Source organism: Myotis nattereri (genome assembly GCF_964212035.1).
Source record: "Myotis nattereri genome assembly, chromosome: 6".
Lineage (NCBI taxonomy): Eukaryota > Metazoa > Chordata > Mammalia > Chiroptera > Vespertilionidae > Myotis > Myotis nattereri.
In genome coordinates, this window is record NC_138081.1 from 66,078,228 (window position 1) to 66,097,752 (window position 19,525).

The 19,525-nt window shown below is 39.3% G+C and overlaps 1 protein-coding gene across 4 annotated transcripts in view; it reads right to left on the bottom strand.

The window, feature by feature from the left end:
* HS3ST5 (heparan sulfate-glucosamine 3-sulfotransferase 5) overlaps window positions 1-19,525 on the bottom strand; it is a 242,778-nt gene that overhangs the window by 1,936 nt on the left and 221,317 nt on the right. For 3 of the 4 annotated variants that reach the window (XM_081094808.1, XM_081094807.1, XM_081094809.1), the window contains exon 4: window positions 3,244-3,382. In XM_081094808.1, the coding sequence (XP_080950934.1) occupies window positions 3,244-3,350 (107 nt within the window). In that variant the 5' untranslated portion in view covers window positions 3,351-3,382. Of the gene's footprint in view, window positions 1-3,243; window positions 3,383-3,515; window positions 3,566-19,525 lie in introns of those variants that run through there. The other variant, XM_081094810.1, reaches the window with a different exon arrangement.

The following is a 19,525-nucleotide window of genomic DNA, read 5'->3' on the forward strand; positions in this document are numbered from 1 at the left end:
TAAATTTTTTATTCACCAAGCACTTAATTGACTACGGCATGTACTTATGTTCACACAGTACAGGACAGACAAGTGACACCAGTCATACTAATAGCTTTTTAACAGCTCACCAGTTAACATTATTTAGAGAATGTGAAAGGTGGAAGATTATGATCTTTAGCTGGGAGACTGAAGGGCAGCTAGGAGGCTAGTCTTTTGGGTTTCATGTGTATTACTATCTTGCAGCACTCACACGGCTCTTAAAAACTATTGGTATATAATCTGAAAAGAGGTTGCAGTCTTTGTCCTTGGTTATTTGCATCATCAACCTGAAAAATTCCAAAATTGGCACTTGCTGAGCTTTTCATCCTCTTGAGAATTTCTGTCGTTGACCTTAGGGACAGCTGGAAGAGTACTGTATTTCTTTTTCTTTCTATCTAAAGAGGTCAGGGTTATGTTTTTACTTGGTTGAATGTAGAAACAAACCCAATGCCATCAGCAAGTGCTGTATATCACTTACCACACCTGGGACCAGAAATCAACACGGCCTTAGCAGAGCCAGAAACCTCAGGTCCTCATTGCCAAGTCCATTTAAATCAGGAACTCAAGCTCATGAAGGAAGGGTGCAATCAATGGAGCCAGAAAGGAGGATTCCCACTTCAACATTGCCTTAAATAATGAACCACCACCACTGCTTCTTTCAGAGAAAAAGGTGTGGTGATAATTATAATGCTATTAGACTGGAGTGGCTGTTTAATTTGGCATGGCTAATATATATGGTTAGTACATTGAGTTTCCTTTGGGGTATAGTCTGGAATTGAACTGAAATTCATTATAATTTCCCTAGGTTTATTTGGAAAGGCATTTTAACCACCTTGGTAAAGGGTAGAATAGTGGTAAAAATGACTGTTATGCCAATTCCTTCAACTGAAACCTCTAGTTATTCCAATAATTTGGAGTCTATGTCCACTTCTCTGTGGCAATAATTTCTTTCTTACATTTCCCAAGAGACTCTATTGTACCTTTCTTATGTTCTGTAATGTTTACAATTAGAAGGAGAAAAGGAAATCCTCAAGGTCACGCCAGAGCATTCTGCAGAGCTGAGGAGAAAGGGCTTGGCCTGTGCTCTGTGTAAACAGCTCTCTATCCAAATGCTTAAGCAAAAATATAAATGTAGTTTACTTTTTTGTGGTGCTTGTTTTTGTGTGATTTTAAACACAACTCATGCTCATTGTGAAAACATGGAATACTATAAAAAAAGTTTATCACAGTCACTATGTTAGAGAAACATAAATTTTGTTTTTACAAATTTGTAAAGATTAATGCTGGAGTTCTAAATGGAAGATATAAAAGTAGCAACACACATAGAGTCAAAGATGTTTTTTTAATTGTGACATTGTTTGGGACATCACAAATTCATCTTTTAGCTCTTCTTGATTGACAGGTAAGCACTAATTCCCCAAGACATCCATTGATATACTGGATGGACTTCTCTATTGTGCATCTAGAATGATGCTAGTGTCTGCCATTCTTGAAAGAATTACGGCAATAGTCAAATGCTTTTCTCTAGGACTTAATTCTCTTGAGGAATTCTGGCTGAGAGAGGCTGAAATAGAGTCCCTTTCCTACCTCGAGAAAAAGCCATTTTTCTTCTTTCCTTCTTCTTTCTACCTGCTACCTTGGGAGCTCATAGCCTGCAGAACAATTGCTTGTTGGACTCCATAATTCAAAATTGGAGAAAATGTCACCTTATTTTGACTTCTTGAAGAGTAGATTCTGAGCATGGGGCTCAGACTATATAATAAGAACTTTAAGGATTGGAAGGGACAGTAAAAGTAACAGATCTCAGCCTCCCATTCAGAGTTACTAAAAGATAAGTGTAAGTCAGCATGTGTAAATTTTAGATGCAATCCGCTCAGACTCTCAATTGAGAATTTTTGAGAAGGCCCAATAAGCAATCTAACTCCTTATAAAAACGATCCCATTTGAGACTATAGACCAGGTGAAAAATGAAAAGAATCAACTAAGTAACTAATACATTAATGAACATTAGATCAATTACTCAATAAAAAGGAAATGATTGGGAAGAACTTGATATAAAAGTTCCTTTATGGACATAGGACAATAATACCACCTTAAGGCTTTTCACTAATAACTAAACACTACCTTTAGGGAACTACTTGAAGTCAGTGATAAGCTCTGGATCATACCATTTTGCATAGTTAGCAACTAGTATGTGGATGTGTATTCTGGATTTTTGAAATGAAAAACATAAAGGGGTTCACTTTACCAGTCAAAATTGACACTGGCAAATAAAGAACACTGCTATATTATTTGATAAATATCTATTGTGGTAAGATCTATAGATTAGAAAAGGAAAACTGCAAGGGAGATATTTTCCTTTTAAAGTGTGGCTGCATTTTCACAGAAAATGGGAACCGAATGCACGGAGAACATACGTCAGCCTCTCCAGAGCAATAGTTAATTTAAAGCGCAAAGAAGGAAATTCCACATTTCATAAATGCAATTCTCTGTCCTTCACAGTCATGCTGGATGTTGGACAGCCCACAGGTATTCATTGTGAAGTCGGATGATATTGCTTGACTTCTGCAGGTTGAGCACCTTTCAACTGTTTGCTTATTTAGAGCCAACCACTTGCTCTGTAAATTTCCTCTCCATAGATTTTACATTGGTTTCTGGGCAATTACTCTGAGTGACAGGCTCCTTGTCTGGTACATTCAACTCCTGGAAACCAGAGCTAATTAACATAGTTCAAACTCCCCACGCCTGCAGCCATCTTTCCAGGGCAGTGGGTTCCAAATTTGATGAGCTCCTTTATAGGCGCAAACATAATTTTAACTCTCCTGGTAGCACATTAATGGCTCACTCATAAATTTCAAAATGAAGATACCTAATTACATCATCACCATTTTGCTATGGCTAGAGGTCAACAACCAGATGCACACAGACCACAGTGAGCTCTAGAAAATGACATTTCTCCTGTACATGGCTTTATCCCTTCTCTGAAAATAAATGTCAATGCACACAGAATACAAATGGATCCTGACAAACACTTGGTCGGAACAACTTGGATCTCTGTTTTAAAGGCTCAATAGATCAAAATCAATACTGCAAAAAAAGCATGTTTCTTGGGAGTTTTGAAGGAGGAAAACAAAGGGGTAGGTTTAAAATTATGTCCTAAGGAAGTTTAAGTCAAGAAACACAGAAAGTCACATGGGCATAGGTATGTTTTTAATCACCTACCTATCCAAACTCCCAACTCTGGCGACTAGATACAGGAGACTCCCAACAGCAAGGCTTCCCAGCACCAGGAGCTTCTGTCTCAGCCACACCTGCTGTTTGAATAGCATGGCCCTCCATCAACCTTCAGGACTTCTGTAGCCTGAGAGATGGGGATAGAAGGACACTCATTAGCGGTCTCCTCTTACAGGCTCTTTTAATTGTCACAAAGCCAAGCAGGGGTAGGAAAATAGGTGATTAGGTGACGCCACACGAAGAACAGACCTCATACCAACCTTGACAATGTTCATGGGTATTTAGCAAAACTTGGTTTCCTTTTCCTGACCTGTAAGATCAAATACAAAATTGGGGGAAGATACTACTAACTAGACAGAACCTGCTAGACAATTGTCAAAGTAAATTAAAATGCACATATTACAACAAATAGTAAATATAAATATGCACACACATATGCTTATATTTGTTGTTGGTAACCATTAAAAGTACTGATAACATGAGCAACTCAGCAATCTGAGGTTTACTGGCAGGGCAACCAGTAAACGGAAGTTTCTGCCTCAGAATAACAGGGCAAATGGAGAAATTGAAACCCCAATTCAGTAAGTTATTGTTTTGGGCATAACATTTTACCCACATGAGTTTGTTTTGTTCTAATTGTGAGTGAAGAAAGTGAGCAAGATCAAAAGCTATTTCTTATCAAAGTTACCAGGGTTTACTATCAGGACCCCAGATGTTTAAGTACAGTAGCCTCAAGTAACCTGATGTTTCCTTCAAGTTCTCTGCCCATTTCTGAATTGGACTGACTGATTCTGAAAACATGCTTAGACTAGACTGACGCCCCTGCTCTGTGACCCCTCCTTTGGGTGGGTTTGGTGATATTGGTCTTGCTATTACATCATAACAGAAACTTAACTGGGAGCTTCAAAGTCACACCTGAAATAAGGCCAGAGAAAAGTGTAAGGCGTTACTAGTGCTATTATTAAATTTTGGGGAAAATGCAAGCTTCCAATTCAGCCTTTCAAAATAAGATTGTTTCCTTCTTATTGAAACTCAAAATAGTAACCCAAGAAGAGGGACTACAGCAGTGGGCTGTGGTTAGAAATTGTTTTGCTGCAATGGTATCTCCATATTTGCTATGTGAAGATTTTCTCTGTGCGAAAGGAATATACTAGGATTGACGGATTAATCTATTCATTCATTCATCAAGAAATTACTAAGCACCGAAACATGTTCCCGGCTACTCTACTAGGTTTATGGGGGATTCTAAAAAAGATCTTGATGGACTTTTAGCCCTTGAAAAATTAACAATGTGATTAGGGAAGCATGAAACAACCAGAGAATGCAACCTAATTCATGATAATGTATGAATAAATGTTGGGGAAAGAAAATGAAGGAAATGGTCAGGCATATGGGCTCCATGGGAATTGTGTGTGTGTGTGTGTGTGTGTGTGTGTGTGTGTGTGTGTGTGTGTAATGTACTATATGGTTTGGTGAGGAGGCTATAGGAGTATATCCCAAAGGGGAGAGAAAAGAATAGCATTCATCCAAGAAACAGCTAAAAAAATATTTATGGAACATGCGTATGTGTTAGATTCCATACTGAGTACTATGAAGATAGTAGCCAACATGGGAGTCTGTAGTATAGTGGAGAAAACAGACATTAAACCCATAAGCATAGAATTTATATATACTTACAAATCGTAATAACAATGACAATGACAGGATGCAGTGAGAGAGAATCACAGGAGGAACCCTCTTCAGTCCTTCCTGAAGAAGTGACACCTGGGCTGACACCTGGGGCATGAAGAGCAAGGGGGGCCGGGGTAGGGCAGAGTGGATTTAGGCAGAGAAACCAGCATTTACACAAGTACCTAGGAGGGGAATGCTTGGCTAGTCTGAGAAGTGAAGGGAGGCTGGTGTGGCTAGACACAGGGATGGAGGGGAGAGAGAAAGGGCTAAAAGCAGAAACAAAGAGGGGGCAATAAAGGTGTTTGCAGGGTCTGAGTGAGCCTGTGGTTCTGACTTGGCATGGCTTGCCTTGTGTGTAAGTATAATGGGGAAGAGAAGGGAAAGAGAAAATGGGGTCTACTGAGGCTTCCTATGTGGCCAAGACATTATCCAGGTGTATTTTAGGAAATCCTCAGAAAAACCCTATGAAGCAGTCATAGTTATTTCCATTTGATGACAGGTTAAGTGAAGCTCAGATCATTTTCTCTGACTTGCCTATGATCACACAGCCAGCAGGTCATGTGAAGACAAAGGCATAACTTATGTAGGGTGATTCAGGGCTTTGCTGAAAGAATCATTCTATCTCCAGATTGATGTCCAAAGTCCTAAGTTAGAGCCACATGCCTTTAGCACAGGGCTCTGATCCCTGTTGAAATGAAAACACTGCTGCAAGATGCAGACCAGGGTGTCAGAGAGAAAACTGTGCCCACATCTCCCAGCTCGGTTCTCCACTTAGTAGCCCTGTGCTAGGCGTTGGCCAATCAGATTCTCTGGGCCTTTCTTTCCCTATCTATAAAAGGGGAGAGTTGCTGACCTCCCCACTCTATTGAGCTGTAGAGAGAATGAAATAAGTTTTCTATAAGACATTTCACTACACAGAATATGCCAGAATAACATAAGGGATTATGTGTCATTTGTATCTTAGTGTGAGTGAATTTAATGTATATTATACAAACAGTGTGTGAAAACAAAAGCTATTATGTGGTTGAAGAGGACCAGATACAAATAGGAGAGATGGGAGAAGTAAAGGTAAATGTGTTTGCCCCATAGCCTTCATTATGATCAACAGCCTTGTACAGAGGAGCAGCTCAGAGGGAGGCTCACCTGGCCTCATCTGTTCTCTAAACCAAGCACGTCAAACTTGCGGCCCACAATGAATATTTTTGCGGCCCAGCCCATATAGCGGTATGTAAGAAACGTTTTAATAAAAATTTCCTAACTTAATTTTTACAATATCCTATTATACATAATTATTAATAACAAACTACAATGTTCACCAATACTGATTACTGTAATCGTGTTGCATTCATTTCCCTTATGCGCCTTGTGCGCAGGCGCACCATTTCTCACCACTAATACTAGCAGTGAATATTTTATTTTTTTTGTTTTTATTTTTTAAATATATTTTATTGATTTTTTACAGAGAGGAAGGGAGAGGAATAGAGAGTTAGAAACATCAATGAGAGAGAAACATCGATCAGCTGCCTCTTGCACACCCCTTATTGGGGATGTGCCCGCAACCAAGGTATATGCCCTTGACCGGAATCGAACCTGGGACCCTTCAGTCCGCAGGCTGATGCTCTATCCACTGAGCCAAACAGGTTAGGGCTAGCAGTGAATATTCTAACAGCCGACTGCCACATCATTAATCTTGGCTTGACTTGTTTTGTGTGCACCACAGGAAATATTTTGCTTTTGAAGAACAAGAAAAATAGGCTTATTTGCATTATGCTTATTAATTTGTGCAGTTATTCAGTGTCTGGTAAGTTAATGTTCAAGAAAAAATAATACTTTTTATTAAAATGTTCTCTTATTTTATGTTAACAATCACTGATTTATTTTAGCCCTTTGTATTCAGCATGTCTCTATCGAAATAAATCTATGTTTCTATGAAAATTGAAGCTTTTGTTTTTTTGTGGCCCACATAAACTTAAACCTTGTTTATTTGGCCCGTGTTAGCCTTTGAGTTTGACATGCTTGCTCTAAATGTAGTGCCCACACTCTCCTGCTCAGAACAATACTACACAATGCTTTGTCCACTTTCACTGTCCCCCTGTCTTGGGCTACCATTCACCCTGTAAGGTCTGGACTATGTCTCAGTTCCTCTAGAAGTCCTTTCCAACTGCTGTCCCAGTCCATAGTCATCTTCCTCCTCACTGAATTCTTGTTCTTGAAGTCAGAAGCACAATTAGGCTTCTACTATTCATAAGAGTTGGGCAATTGTTAGCTGCCACCGTCTTCTGTGTATATCATGACATCCCTCAGCACGGTGTAAATCTGACTGGCTCAGAAGTCTGAGAAGGCCGCCTGAAAGGTAGTGAGCCCAGAACCTGTCTGCTTTGCTCTGTAGGCTAGAGATTTTTTATGGTGAGCTTGCAGAGCTTCTAGAAAGCACACACCTGATACCACCCTCAGAACCTCTAATTCAATGGGTCTGCATTCATTGCGCATCTGCATTTTTCACAGTGGCGTGAATACACAAAACTTACAATTATTTTCTACTGTCTTTTTCCCTCTTGTCCTCATGATTAGTAAACTCCTTCTGCTTAGTTTCTTCTTGCCTTGTCTGTCAAGGCACTTAATGCCTCCCTTAAACCTTAACATTTGAGTGTGTTTTCCTGCTCATTTCCTATGGCCTATACAGTCTGATTAATCTTCCTAATACAGGTGACTTTGTCCATCATCTTTTTGGTTGTTCTCTGGATAAAACCCAGTCTTTTACTCTTGAAAGCCCAGGCCCTTTCTGAGTTCCCAGCTTGGGTAGTTAGCTTCTTTTCCTCTTATTACTCAACACCAACCTCTATACCCTTCAGATCATTCTCTTTACTGCTCCCCATACTCCTTTACTCTCATCTCTATGTTTTTGCCAGCTTCCTGACTAGCCTTCAATTTTCTCTACATCTCCTCCTTCAAGAATTCTAGATTCTGTTGCTATCTTCCTGGGGAGGGTGATCCTGGTGGATGTGGAATTTTGGGGAAAAATCCTGATACACACCACCCTCGTGGGTAGTAATAGGTTGGGTCCATTGCACAGGATCAAGGGTCATAGCTAGGCTTAGGGCTGACACTTGGGAGACATTGCAGGTAGTGGGTGAGTGAAGCTATGAAGTGACCTCATGGCTGGACTCTGCCCAAGGTTGGCAGGCAGGGAAAAAAAGGAAAAAGAAAGATGACTGAGGATGTGAAGGCTGCTGAGGAAGTAGCCCAAGATTTAGGAGAATATTGCAGGGCACCTGTCCTCAGGTAAACAGTTCATTATGAAACCTGACTGAATATGAGGTCGATATTTTTCCTACTGCCACTGAGGATCTTTCATTCTCAAAGGCTCCAGTACTCAACCTACTGACTCTCCCTTTATGATAAGCCCACTTATTACCATGGAGGTTTTGCTCTGTGGGATAAGCTGCTACTTCCAGACCGCTCCTTTATATATGAGATGCCTTACATAGACCCATTGGGGGGTTTCTTTTTTGGGAGGCCTCATTTCTCCAGCCCTATGTTTGTAGGGCTGGCTTAGCACTGCCTCCTGTATTTATTTGTGGTGGTAAATCACACCCTACAAAGCATCCTCATGTCACATGACACTGAAGAGAACTACAGTGAGGCCTTGACTTATGAGTTTAATTCATTCCGTGACGGAGCTCCTAACTCAAATTACTCGTATGTCAAATCAATTTTCACCATTACAATCAATTGAATGCTGGGCTGATGTTGTGGCGTTCACTGTGACGTTCACTGCGCCAACTAGCGGTGGGGTATCTGAAGCTGGCTCATAACCCGAATTTTAGCTTGCAACTCAAAGCAAAAAATCGGCCAAGAGACAGCTCGTATCTCGAAAAACTCGTTAGTCGGGACACTCGTAAGTCAAGGCCCCACTGTATAGTTTTTATTTGAGACCTCAACTAATGTGTCATTCATCCATGGTGAAGTGCAAAGACCACTGGATCAAAAGTCAAAGACCCTGAGTCACATTTTGGTTTAGTTTTGTAATGGGAACTTTCTGAATTTTGGTATTCCCATCTGTAAAATGAAGATAACTATGGGAAAGAACTTTATGAATATCTGGGCACTTAACAAAAATAAAGCACAGTTAATTACCTTCGGGAGGCTGATAAATTAATTCTTACAGTGCATTTTAAAGAGGAAAATAATAAAATAAATGACATTCTCATTAATTGTACAATTGGATTGTGAGAAATATAAGCCTGTTTTCAATATAAATAAAATTATAGTTTAATGGAAACTCCTATTAAACATTAGAATGCTAACACTATATTTTCTGTTCAAAGCAAGATGGCTCATTTACCAAAAACAAAAGGTTAACACTTATCTTGTTAGGCTGAAGTCTCTTGGAATGTTTGAGACATGAGAAAGCCAAACACGTAGTTCTAATGAGCTTCTCTAGGACACAGGAGTGAAATCTCATTCTGTTTTATAACCAGTCTCAGACAACATGCCTAGAGACAATATAGCAACCTCTGAATAAACTTTGCTCAGAAAAAACCAAAAATACTTGGTTAATTTAACATTCAAGATTCCTTTAAAATTTTTAAAATAATTTTTTATTTATTGATTGGTTTTAGAGAGAGAGAGAAAGAGGGGGGGGGAGGAAGGGAGAAAGAAAGTGAGAAAGAAACATCAATTTTTTTTCTGTATTTCCAGTTCTTGATGCATTCATTGGTTGATTCTTCTTTTTAAATAGTACTTTTATTTTCATAGGTTGAAATGTAGCTTGTATGAGGCTTGACTGGGGATTGAACCTGCAACCTTGGCATAACAGGCTGATGCTCTAACCAATTGAGCTACCCAGCCAGGGCCAAGATGCCTTTTCGGTTTTCTACAACATCATGAAGTGCTTGAGCCTTTGCTGAAAGGGAGTCTTAAATATTGGGAGTTATTGCCTTTGGTCCAGGAATATAAACTAGAGAGAAACTACTCCATCCAGTCCTTCTAGACCCCACTGTTAAATTGAGAGAAGTTAGCTGCTCTTTCAACACCAAAGTCCCTTCCTTTTAGCTATGCCAGCTATTATGGGGATCTTAATCTTTCATCCGAGCAGTCAGACTGGTAATAGACAATTTATATAGAGTGAAAGTTTTTTAATTAAAAAAAGGTAAAAGACCTACAGTGATTTTAAGCCTGCCTTCATCTCCAGTTTTTAATATTTCAGTGTTTTTCATGTTGCGTTCCAAGAGCAGCATAATTATCGTTTTTCCAGATTACTAAAGCTTTAATAAACCCGGCATCTTAGTTGAACAAAGCAGAATGTCTACATAACAGAGTATGTGGCCAGAAGCGACAAATTGTAAAGACATCTGGCAGTTTCTCCAAAGCAGCACTAAGCAAAGAAGGAAATGATTCCCAAGCTGAAACAAAGAAATAAGGAAATTAAAAAAAAAATAATAAAGATTCGTCCAAGTACTGCTCAAAGGCTTGTAGACGTGGTTACTGCAAGCCCCTGGTACCCATAAAAACAATAACAGAAACAATAGCAGCAAAGTTCATTAAAAATGACTGAACTTATATAGCAGAATTATTCCATGACCGTCTTTTGAGTATTAGCTCATTTATCCTGGGCAACAGCCTTATGAAGTGGACAGGAATTACAGTTTTTGAGCACTAAGCTCTCTGTTAGTTTCTTTCACATTTATTATCTCATGAAATACAACAGACTTGTGAAATATTATCCATTTTTTTTTCTGATGGAAACTGAAGAGAGATGAGCAGATCATTTACCCAAGGGCATGTGGAAGGAAAATGTGGAAGAAGGATTCAAAGGCAGAATTCTGTGACCCCAAAGAACGTGGCCCCTTGATTTCAATGCCACTCATCCAGCTTTGGATGCTCACCTGGGAGACTCTTAAATACTTGTTTATTGATTGACAAGAGCAGACAAAACCACTTAACTCCACCCAAATTACCTGCCATTGAACCTGGAAGTAGGGGACAGGAAGGTGAGAAAGAAAAGTAAAAGAGGAAAAAAGTTTTCCATAGAAGGATAGGTAAAAGAGGTCATTCAGATGGTTTGAACCAGATAAAAGGAAGAATGTTAATACGTAATGATAATAATAATAATAATGATGATGATGAAAGGTAGCATTTTTAAATTTACGAAATCTTTTTCATACTCATTATACCAGTTATAATTAAGACTGACCAGAATCATAGAAACTTCACTTGTTCTCCCCATAATTCAAGAACTGGCTTACTTTTTTGATAGCTTTCATAGTAGGTGATCAAAATAACACTGGTTTTGTTGTTGTTGTTAATCCTCATCTGAGAATATTTTTCCATTGATTTTTAGGGAGAGTGGAAGAAAGAGGGAGAGAGAGAAACATCCATGTGAGAGAAACACATTGTTTGGTTGCCTCCTGCACGAGCCCCAATCAAGGCCTGGGCTGGGGAGGAGCCTGCAACCAAGGTACATGACCTTGACCAAAATCAAGCCCAGGACCCTTTGGTCCACAGGCTGATAGTCTATCCACTGAGCCAAATTGGCTAGGGCTACATTGGTTTTGACTGCCATTTGATTCATATTCTTATGCACTGATCTCCATAAGATATTAGTTACATTTGTTAACTATCAACCCATCCTCATCCTCTCCTCTCTCCTCCCCTGCAGCTCTCTCAGTGAATGGCTCCCCTAATGTCCACTGCAGTCACCCAACCCAGAAACCTTGGAGTCCTTCATCCTTGGCTCTATCCCTCCCCTAACATCCAATTAGCCAGTAAAATTCTACTTCCAAAATGCTATTAGAATCCACCTACTTCTCGGCACTGTTATTTGTTACTGCCTATGTTCAGGTCACGCTCTTTCTTTTAGAGCGTTATGTTCTCTCCACTATTAGTTTTGTTCCTGCATCAATTTATTCCCCATACTGATGCCAGAGTGGTCTTTCCAAACAAAAATTTGATCATGTTACCTTCAGGCTTAATATACTTTAATGGGTCCCTATCATCATTCACATGTTTTTAAAAGACATGTGAATGTCTTTTGCTTCTCTCCAAAGCAACTTCACCAGATCCCCAATGGCCACATATACAGACGTTAGCACGCAAAACAACTTGTGGTTCTTTTGAATAGGCCACAGTCAGTTTTGCTTCAGGGCTGGAAGCATAAGGTTTCTATAGCTTGGAAAAAATAACTCTGTGCCTCATTTATCAGGTCTGGGACACCAATAAAGGATATCCCAATAGGATACTAATAGCCTGCCCCACAGCACTGCTGTGAGGAGTAAATGAGCACGTAAAGTAATTAGAACACTGCTTGCCACATAGTAATACTCAATAAATGTTAGCCAGTCTATTAATGCTCCCATCTCCCCTCCTCCCAGGCCTTGGTTTAATTCCTGTCTTTTAGATCTTAGGTTCCTTGGGAAAGTCTTTCCTGATCACTCAGGGCTGGCCTACATGTTTCTCCTATGTGTCACCACAGTATCCTCCCTCCCTCCCTCCCTCCCTCCCTCCCTCCCTCCCTCCCTCCCTCCCTCCCTCCCTTCTTTCTGTCTTTCTAGGACAGTGATGGCGAACCTATGACATGTGTGTCAGAGGTGACACGCGAACTCATTTTTTTGGTTGATTTTTCTTTGTTAAATGGAATTTAAATATATGAAATAAATATCAAAGATATACATCTTTGTTTTACTATGGTTGCAAATATCAAAAAATTTCTATATGTGACACAGCACCAGAGTTAAGTTAGGGTTTTTCAAAATGCTGGCACGCCGAGCTCAAAAGTTTTGCCATCAGGTCTTTCTCCTCAGCTTTCTGTGCCTTATTCCGGTTTCTCCCTGCACTCTATCACTGACTATATTCCCTAAATAATAGAACTTAAAAAAAGAAAGAGTGCAGTACCATTATTTTTAGGTGATCTTGATAGCAAAAATACAACTAAATGTTTTAGAAAATCTTGTATTTAACAAATCTATAAAACAATTTATAATTAGTTTTTATGCAAAATAATACTAAAAGTCTCCATGTTTGGGAAGGCTAATATTTTCTTAAATTGCAGTATTAACATGTTTCAAAACTTTCCCTTTTTTCCCCCCAGAGATACCTCTATACTCTGAATCTCAGATCTTCCTTTCAGGGCCAGGAGCTCCACTAAATTCTTACACTAAGATAACCAGCCATGTTTCATCATCAACAAATATCTACTGAGTACCAACAATGTGCCAGGCACTGCAGATGCCAGAAACACTGTGGAGCATAGGGGACCCCGCCCCTGCCTCTTGTTATCTTCTAGTACTCAAGGTCAGCCCTCCATAATAGTGTAAAGGAAATTGCATCTTCTTTCAAGCACAGAGCCCAGATCCTCTTAGATGGCTGTGAAGGAAGAATTCCCACAAACACACAGTCTTCTGGATCTCAGGGTCTCAGCTCCTGACCCTAAGATCCACCTCCTCCATGAAGGTTCTTGCCTTCTCCCCAAGTAGCCATAGTCAAACCACTCTCCAAAAAGCACTATTCTATCTTTTAACAGGACTCTTCAAGACCACCTGCTAAGTAAAGACTTTATTGGGTGTGTTTGGACTAGACTTTGTCAGAATAAGTACCTGTGATCAGACAGGGCTTGTGGCCTGTGCATTAGCATGGGGCTCTGCTCAGAAGGGCCCAAGAGTGGTTTAATGCTTTGTTGTCACTGACTTGAAATTCCTAATAATTTCTGAATAAGAGGCCCCATGTTATTTTGAACTGGGCCACACAAATTATCTGTACAGTCCTGCAGCCGGACTTTCCAGCCTTCAGAGACTAGATTACTTATGTGTAGGTTATGGCTATTCCTGTGATGCCTCCTTCTTTCACCAGACCTTTGGCTTTAAGAGGCAGGCATTGTCTTAAGTGTACCACATAGGAACACAATCTTTCATATTTTCTTACAGAGCTGGAATTCCACTCCCTCTTATTTCTCTGAGTCCTGTGGTCTTCCCCGAGGCCCATTCCTTCCCTGGATTCTCAACACTTAGGAACATGGGAGCTACCCACAAAGCCTTATACTCCTAAGTGCCTTATCCATAGCAGAGCATGTGCCACACAAGGATGATGTTCACACACACACAAACCAGCAGGGGGTTTTCATTAAAATAGATTAGTGATGGGAAACCCTTTGAGGTAAAGAGAGCAGTATCATCACCTGTAACATGCAGATGAGCAAATGCAGAGACCCAAGGATTACAGCCATTTGCTCCTATCATAGGATAGAAAATGCTCTCCCACTCCCCTCCTCCCTTCAAAGCAAAACACAACAGGAAGCTCAAACCAAGTTACCTGCTATGTGACGTTGGGTAAGTCACCTAACCTCCTTGATCTTCCAGGATTTTTCTTTACCCAAGAAACAAAGGGCTTAAAGGGATGAGTTCAGCAATCCTTCCTGGCTCTAAAATTCCCTTATTCTAAGGGATCCCAAGATTGGCCCTAAATGAGTATCCTTATATGAGAGATTAATGCAGGGGTCCTCAAACTTTTTAAACAGGGGGCCAGTTCACTGTCCCTCAGACCGTTGGAGGGCCGGACTATAGTTTAAAAAAAAAACTATGAACAAATTCCTATGCACACTGCACATATCTTATTTTGAAGTAAAAAAACAAAACGGGAACAAATACAATATTTGTATTTGCATGTGGCCTGCGGGCCGTAGTTTGAGGACCCCTGGATTAATATATAAGGAACCAAAGGCAATTGCAGTGGGGGAAAATTAGTGCCTGAGGTAAATCTCAGTTTTTAATTTCTTATTATCCTTCATTTTTAAACAGTCTTGACCTCTTTCAAGACGGCTGCATCACATTATACTATCTATTACTGTGAAAAACAATCCTCTCACCCTAAAACATAAAATTTCTTTGAAAAGGTACTTAAGAAAGAGCCTACTGATTAGCTTTCAATGTGCCCTACTGTCTGAGAACCCAGAGGAATCACATTTTGAAAAAAATTAACCAAGGGCAGCTGAAGAAAATTGTCATAAAGAATTCTCTTTTCTTCTAATATAACCATCACATAAGAGAGCTGTAATGAGAAGGAAACAAATGAAGAGGGGAGCAAGAACAAGGGCAGGGAACGCAGCGCTCTGCACGCATCGAGCCGAGTGGAGAGATAGGGTGCACAAGAAGAGGAAACTGGATACCATTCGTTAGTAGATTAAGCAGAAAATGTATTGGTCAGGATGCTCATAATTGCTCTATCAAATAGTGAAGGAAGCCATTTAGCTCTTTGTTTCTTCAGTTAACCGTGAAGGGTCACTGTTAGAAATAAAAAGGAAAAAAAGTTGATAAATTATACAGAACTGCGGAGTTTATGACTGCTCTGTGCTGAGTGCTTATCCTCCTGGGAATAGCAGGAAGCAGCTTTGAGCAAATTCCAAATTTTCAAATGGGTTCTCCATTTCTTCCCTCCATTCAGCGTTTGATATCCTGCATACATAATTTATCACAGCTACCATTATTGTGTTAGCTTGAGTAGTCCTCTGGCTCTCTGTCTGCAGAAGGATACTCATTTTGCATTTGTAATGACCAAATTTAAAAGGAGCCAGTTAATTCTGCCTCTGTTCAGTGGTCTCATTTAGTAGAATGATGTCTTAAGGAAAGAGATGGGAATTGAATTTTATTTTGACAGGAATCCCAATTACTCTTAATCTCAGTATCTTACTGGTACATGTAACTAATGTTTATAGAAGAAGGGTGTGTGTTATTTCCCCCCTCCTAAACTTTCTTTGCACTTTATTCAGTAGTTGTTGGGAGTTTAGTAAATTTGTCCTGCTGGTGAGTTCAGAAGTATAATCTTTCACTCTCTTATATTGTGTGTATGTAGAAAAGCGTGAGTTGGAGAGGTAACAATTCTACAGATAGCTCAAACAGATCATCCCAGTAAGTTAAGCTCATGCAATTAAAGAGTCAAGTCAACTAAGTTCTCTCTGCCTTGTATAGTTGAAGTCAATTGTATAGTAATATTAGTTATACTTTTTATACCCAATAATAGTTGAATGTATTTAATTTAAAATCAAGTGTAGTATTTACTGCCAAACAGAAAGTCAGCTTTTTAGTCTTATTTCCTATCTCACAAATTTTGTTTTGGTGAGGAACAAAGAAATAGTAAATATAAAAATGTCTCTTAATTCCAAAAAGAGACTAAAAGTATGGAGATACTTTTATCATTACATCTTATTTGATTATAGTTCTCATTATCCTCTCTCAGCAATGACTTTTCTTCTATTTTAATCCCTATAACACTAAGCTATATATTTCTTTTATAATGGCTGAAGATGAGGCTAATTTAACACTAAATATTTTAAATGAATAATTAAACTATTAGCAGACTGATTACACAAAAAATGTGAATGTGCCACATTCAAATTCCCAAGTTAGACTCAGAAAATTCAATTCGTTTAATATAATATTTAAGGAAATACTTATAGATTCAACTTTATGAACGCTTTAAAGGAAGATTTTCTGTATGCACTTAATCATCATAAAAATACAATTTTTACAACACTACTGCTTATTTGTGTGGAACTTGACAGTTTTTAAAGCTTTAAAGCACCATTTTACTTTATTTTCAAAACAAAAATATGAAGGACACAAGATCTCTTTTATTCTCCATTCTATAGATGAAGAAGACAACGGGTAGCCCAAGTATTGTACCTAGGTCCACCTAGCTAATGACCTGCAGAGTTCACAATGTAATCTAGCTGTATTGACTTTCTGGGTTTGTAAGAAAATTCATCCTCTTTCTATGAAGGTTTGGCATTAATTTTAGTACGGGGACTGTATGCTCATTATCAGTGCAAATCTAATCCTGTGTGTTATAGGTTTTGAAAGAGTGCTGAAGTATAGAACTTTGAAGAAATGAAAGTGATAGAAAGTAATTTGGAATTAACAAGTGTTAATATATTTTTTCTCTTTCTCTGGTTGGATCATCAGTTTCTCTCAGAAAAATATCTTGGCAGAATGAGAAGGATTATAATAGATTCATCAAGGGCAGAAAAAGAAAACCCTCCCCCCAATTAATTAATAATTCCTGAAAAATAAAGATTATTATGCCCATTATGAACTTAGAATATTAACTCCAATCACATCCTCCCAAGTAATATGTATATTTTTGGTCAGGATTTTCATTTTAGTCTGTTTCCTCAACCCCTCCTAAATTAGGAATTATTTTTGTTATTACTGTTTTACACAATCATTGTTTGTTTAGATTTATCCACATTTGTCAATACTGTCTCTCACTATTCCTTTTTTATTGGTATAAGCTTTATTGATATACTAGTGGCCTTGCGCACGAATCCGTGGGCATGGAACTCACGGCCGCTTGCCTCAGCTGGCTGCCCTGCCCTCCTGCTGATCGGTCATTATGCGTCACGGTGTAATGACCATTTGCATATTACCTCTTTATTATATAGGATAATTCACATAACCATTCTACCATTCTATCATTCTAATTCTTTCATTTAAACTTGTAAAATTTAATGAATTTTAGTATGCTCACAGAATTGTGCAGTCATCACAACACATTTTAGAACATTTTCATCACTCTCAAAAGAAACACTGTTCTGTTAGTAGTCACCTGCATGTCCCCTTGTCTCCCCCAACCCTGGGCACCCCACTAATCTACTTTCTGTCTCACTATTTCTCCTTACATTTCAGCGCTTCCATTTTCCTCTTGCCAGAAGTAGAATTCCCTCCCATTCAACGAACAAAAACTGACATTTCAAACCAAATACAGAAATATTTTCCTCAATTTATTCTCCTTCCCAAAGGAAAAAAAAAATAGGTAGTACTTCTTGCCTTCATGCTTTCTTTTAGTTATTTTCTCTGTTAGAATGATCTAATTCCTGAAATATTTGTTAGCTGCTGAGGCTAGTGATGAGATGAAACTTAATTTAAAAGACTGGATTACTAAAATCTTCTGTAAATTAGTCTTTTAAAAAAAACAACACACCAAAGCATTTTAAGATGTCCAGTGTTCAGCAAAGCCCTCTAGGCCAGCACTCACTTCTAAAACCTAAAGAAAACAGAAGCTGGCAAAGTACAGTTAGCACCCAGGAGGCAAACAAATTCACTGGGACCAGGGAAATGTGCTGAGATGTCATAATAAAGCCCTCCTGTATGGAGTGGTGTTAAAAACTAAGCCAGGCAGTAGTCAAGGTGGTAAAGACACATTGTGCTCAGTAATTCTGCTGCAGCAGGGGAAAGGGATTTCAGGGTGAAACTGAGTTCACCTGTGGTGTGTAGGTGACTGGGTACTTTAAAGGGAGGATGAGGGAGTAGCAAGAAGGAAGGACTGGAGCAGTGATAGCGAACCTATGACATGCGTGTCAGAGGTGACACGCGAACTCATTTTTTTGGTTGAATTTTCTTTGTTAAATGGCATTTAAATATATAAAATAAATATCAAAAATATAAGTCTTTGTTTTACTATGGTTGCAAATATCAAAAGATTTCTATATGTCACACGACACCAGAAAGTTAGGGTTTTTCAAAATACTGGCACGCTGAGCTCAAAAGGTTCGCCATCACCGGACTAGAGCCTCTAGTAGAGTCAGGAAATTACAAAAGTGGAAAGGGGGTTGGTTTCTGGGAATAAGTCATCTGGGTTTGTTAATTGGCACTTATCTAGAGGAAAAACAAATTTCTCATATCATCAGGACAGGAGGTAGTCTTGTAAATTAGAGCAAGGCATCCAACTAAATTAGGGACTGGGAGACAAGAGAGGGAGAGCTTCCTCTGGCGATTGGCATTTCCAGGTCGTCAAGGAGACAGTTCCAGGTGGTAGAAGATTTATATCTCAAAGGGGCAGAGAAAAGGTTTATAATTGTAAGTTTTCTAAAGTAACTGCATTAAGAGGGAGTTTATGGGACTTTATCAGGTTTGGGCTGGAGTAAACAACAAATTCCTTTGGCAGCACCAAAGGCAGGCGTTTTAAGGAGGGCTGGAGTCCCTCCTTGGGTATGACGACTTAAGCTGCTAGAAGCCATGCTGGAGTTTGTTCAAGTTTCTCAGTGTGCATGAAGAGCAACTTCTAGGAACTGACAGTGACCTCTGGCCAGAGCCAGAAAAAACGGGGTCTTCATTCCTACAGCCGCAAGCAACTAGACTCTGTCAATCACAAAAATGAACTTGGAAGCAGAGTCTTCCCCAGAGTTTCCAGATAAGAGCCCAGTTAAGCTGACAGCTCAACCTCAGCCCTGTGAGACTCTGCGAAGAATCCACTGGAGCCCACCTGGATTCTGACCTATGGATCTGTGAGCTACTAAAGGGTGTTCTTTTTAAGTTGCTATGTGTGCAGTTGTTTGCTATGCAGCATCAGAAAACTAATACAGGCATATTTCTTCATCATCTGTAGCTTTAATGGGAAAAAAGGCAGCAGCAATGATTTTTTCCCCCACTGAAGCTTTCTTCTCACAGAGTACCGAGCGCCAAACAGCAAAAGCTTACCTTCAAGAAATACATTGTACCGCCAACAATGTTAGCTAGCTCTTATGCTCAAACTTTGAACAGAGATGATGATGCAATTGAGTTTGCTATTGGCAAGAAAAGGTCAAGTTAGTGAAATGTCGAATACGTTTCAG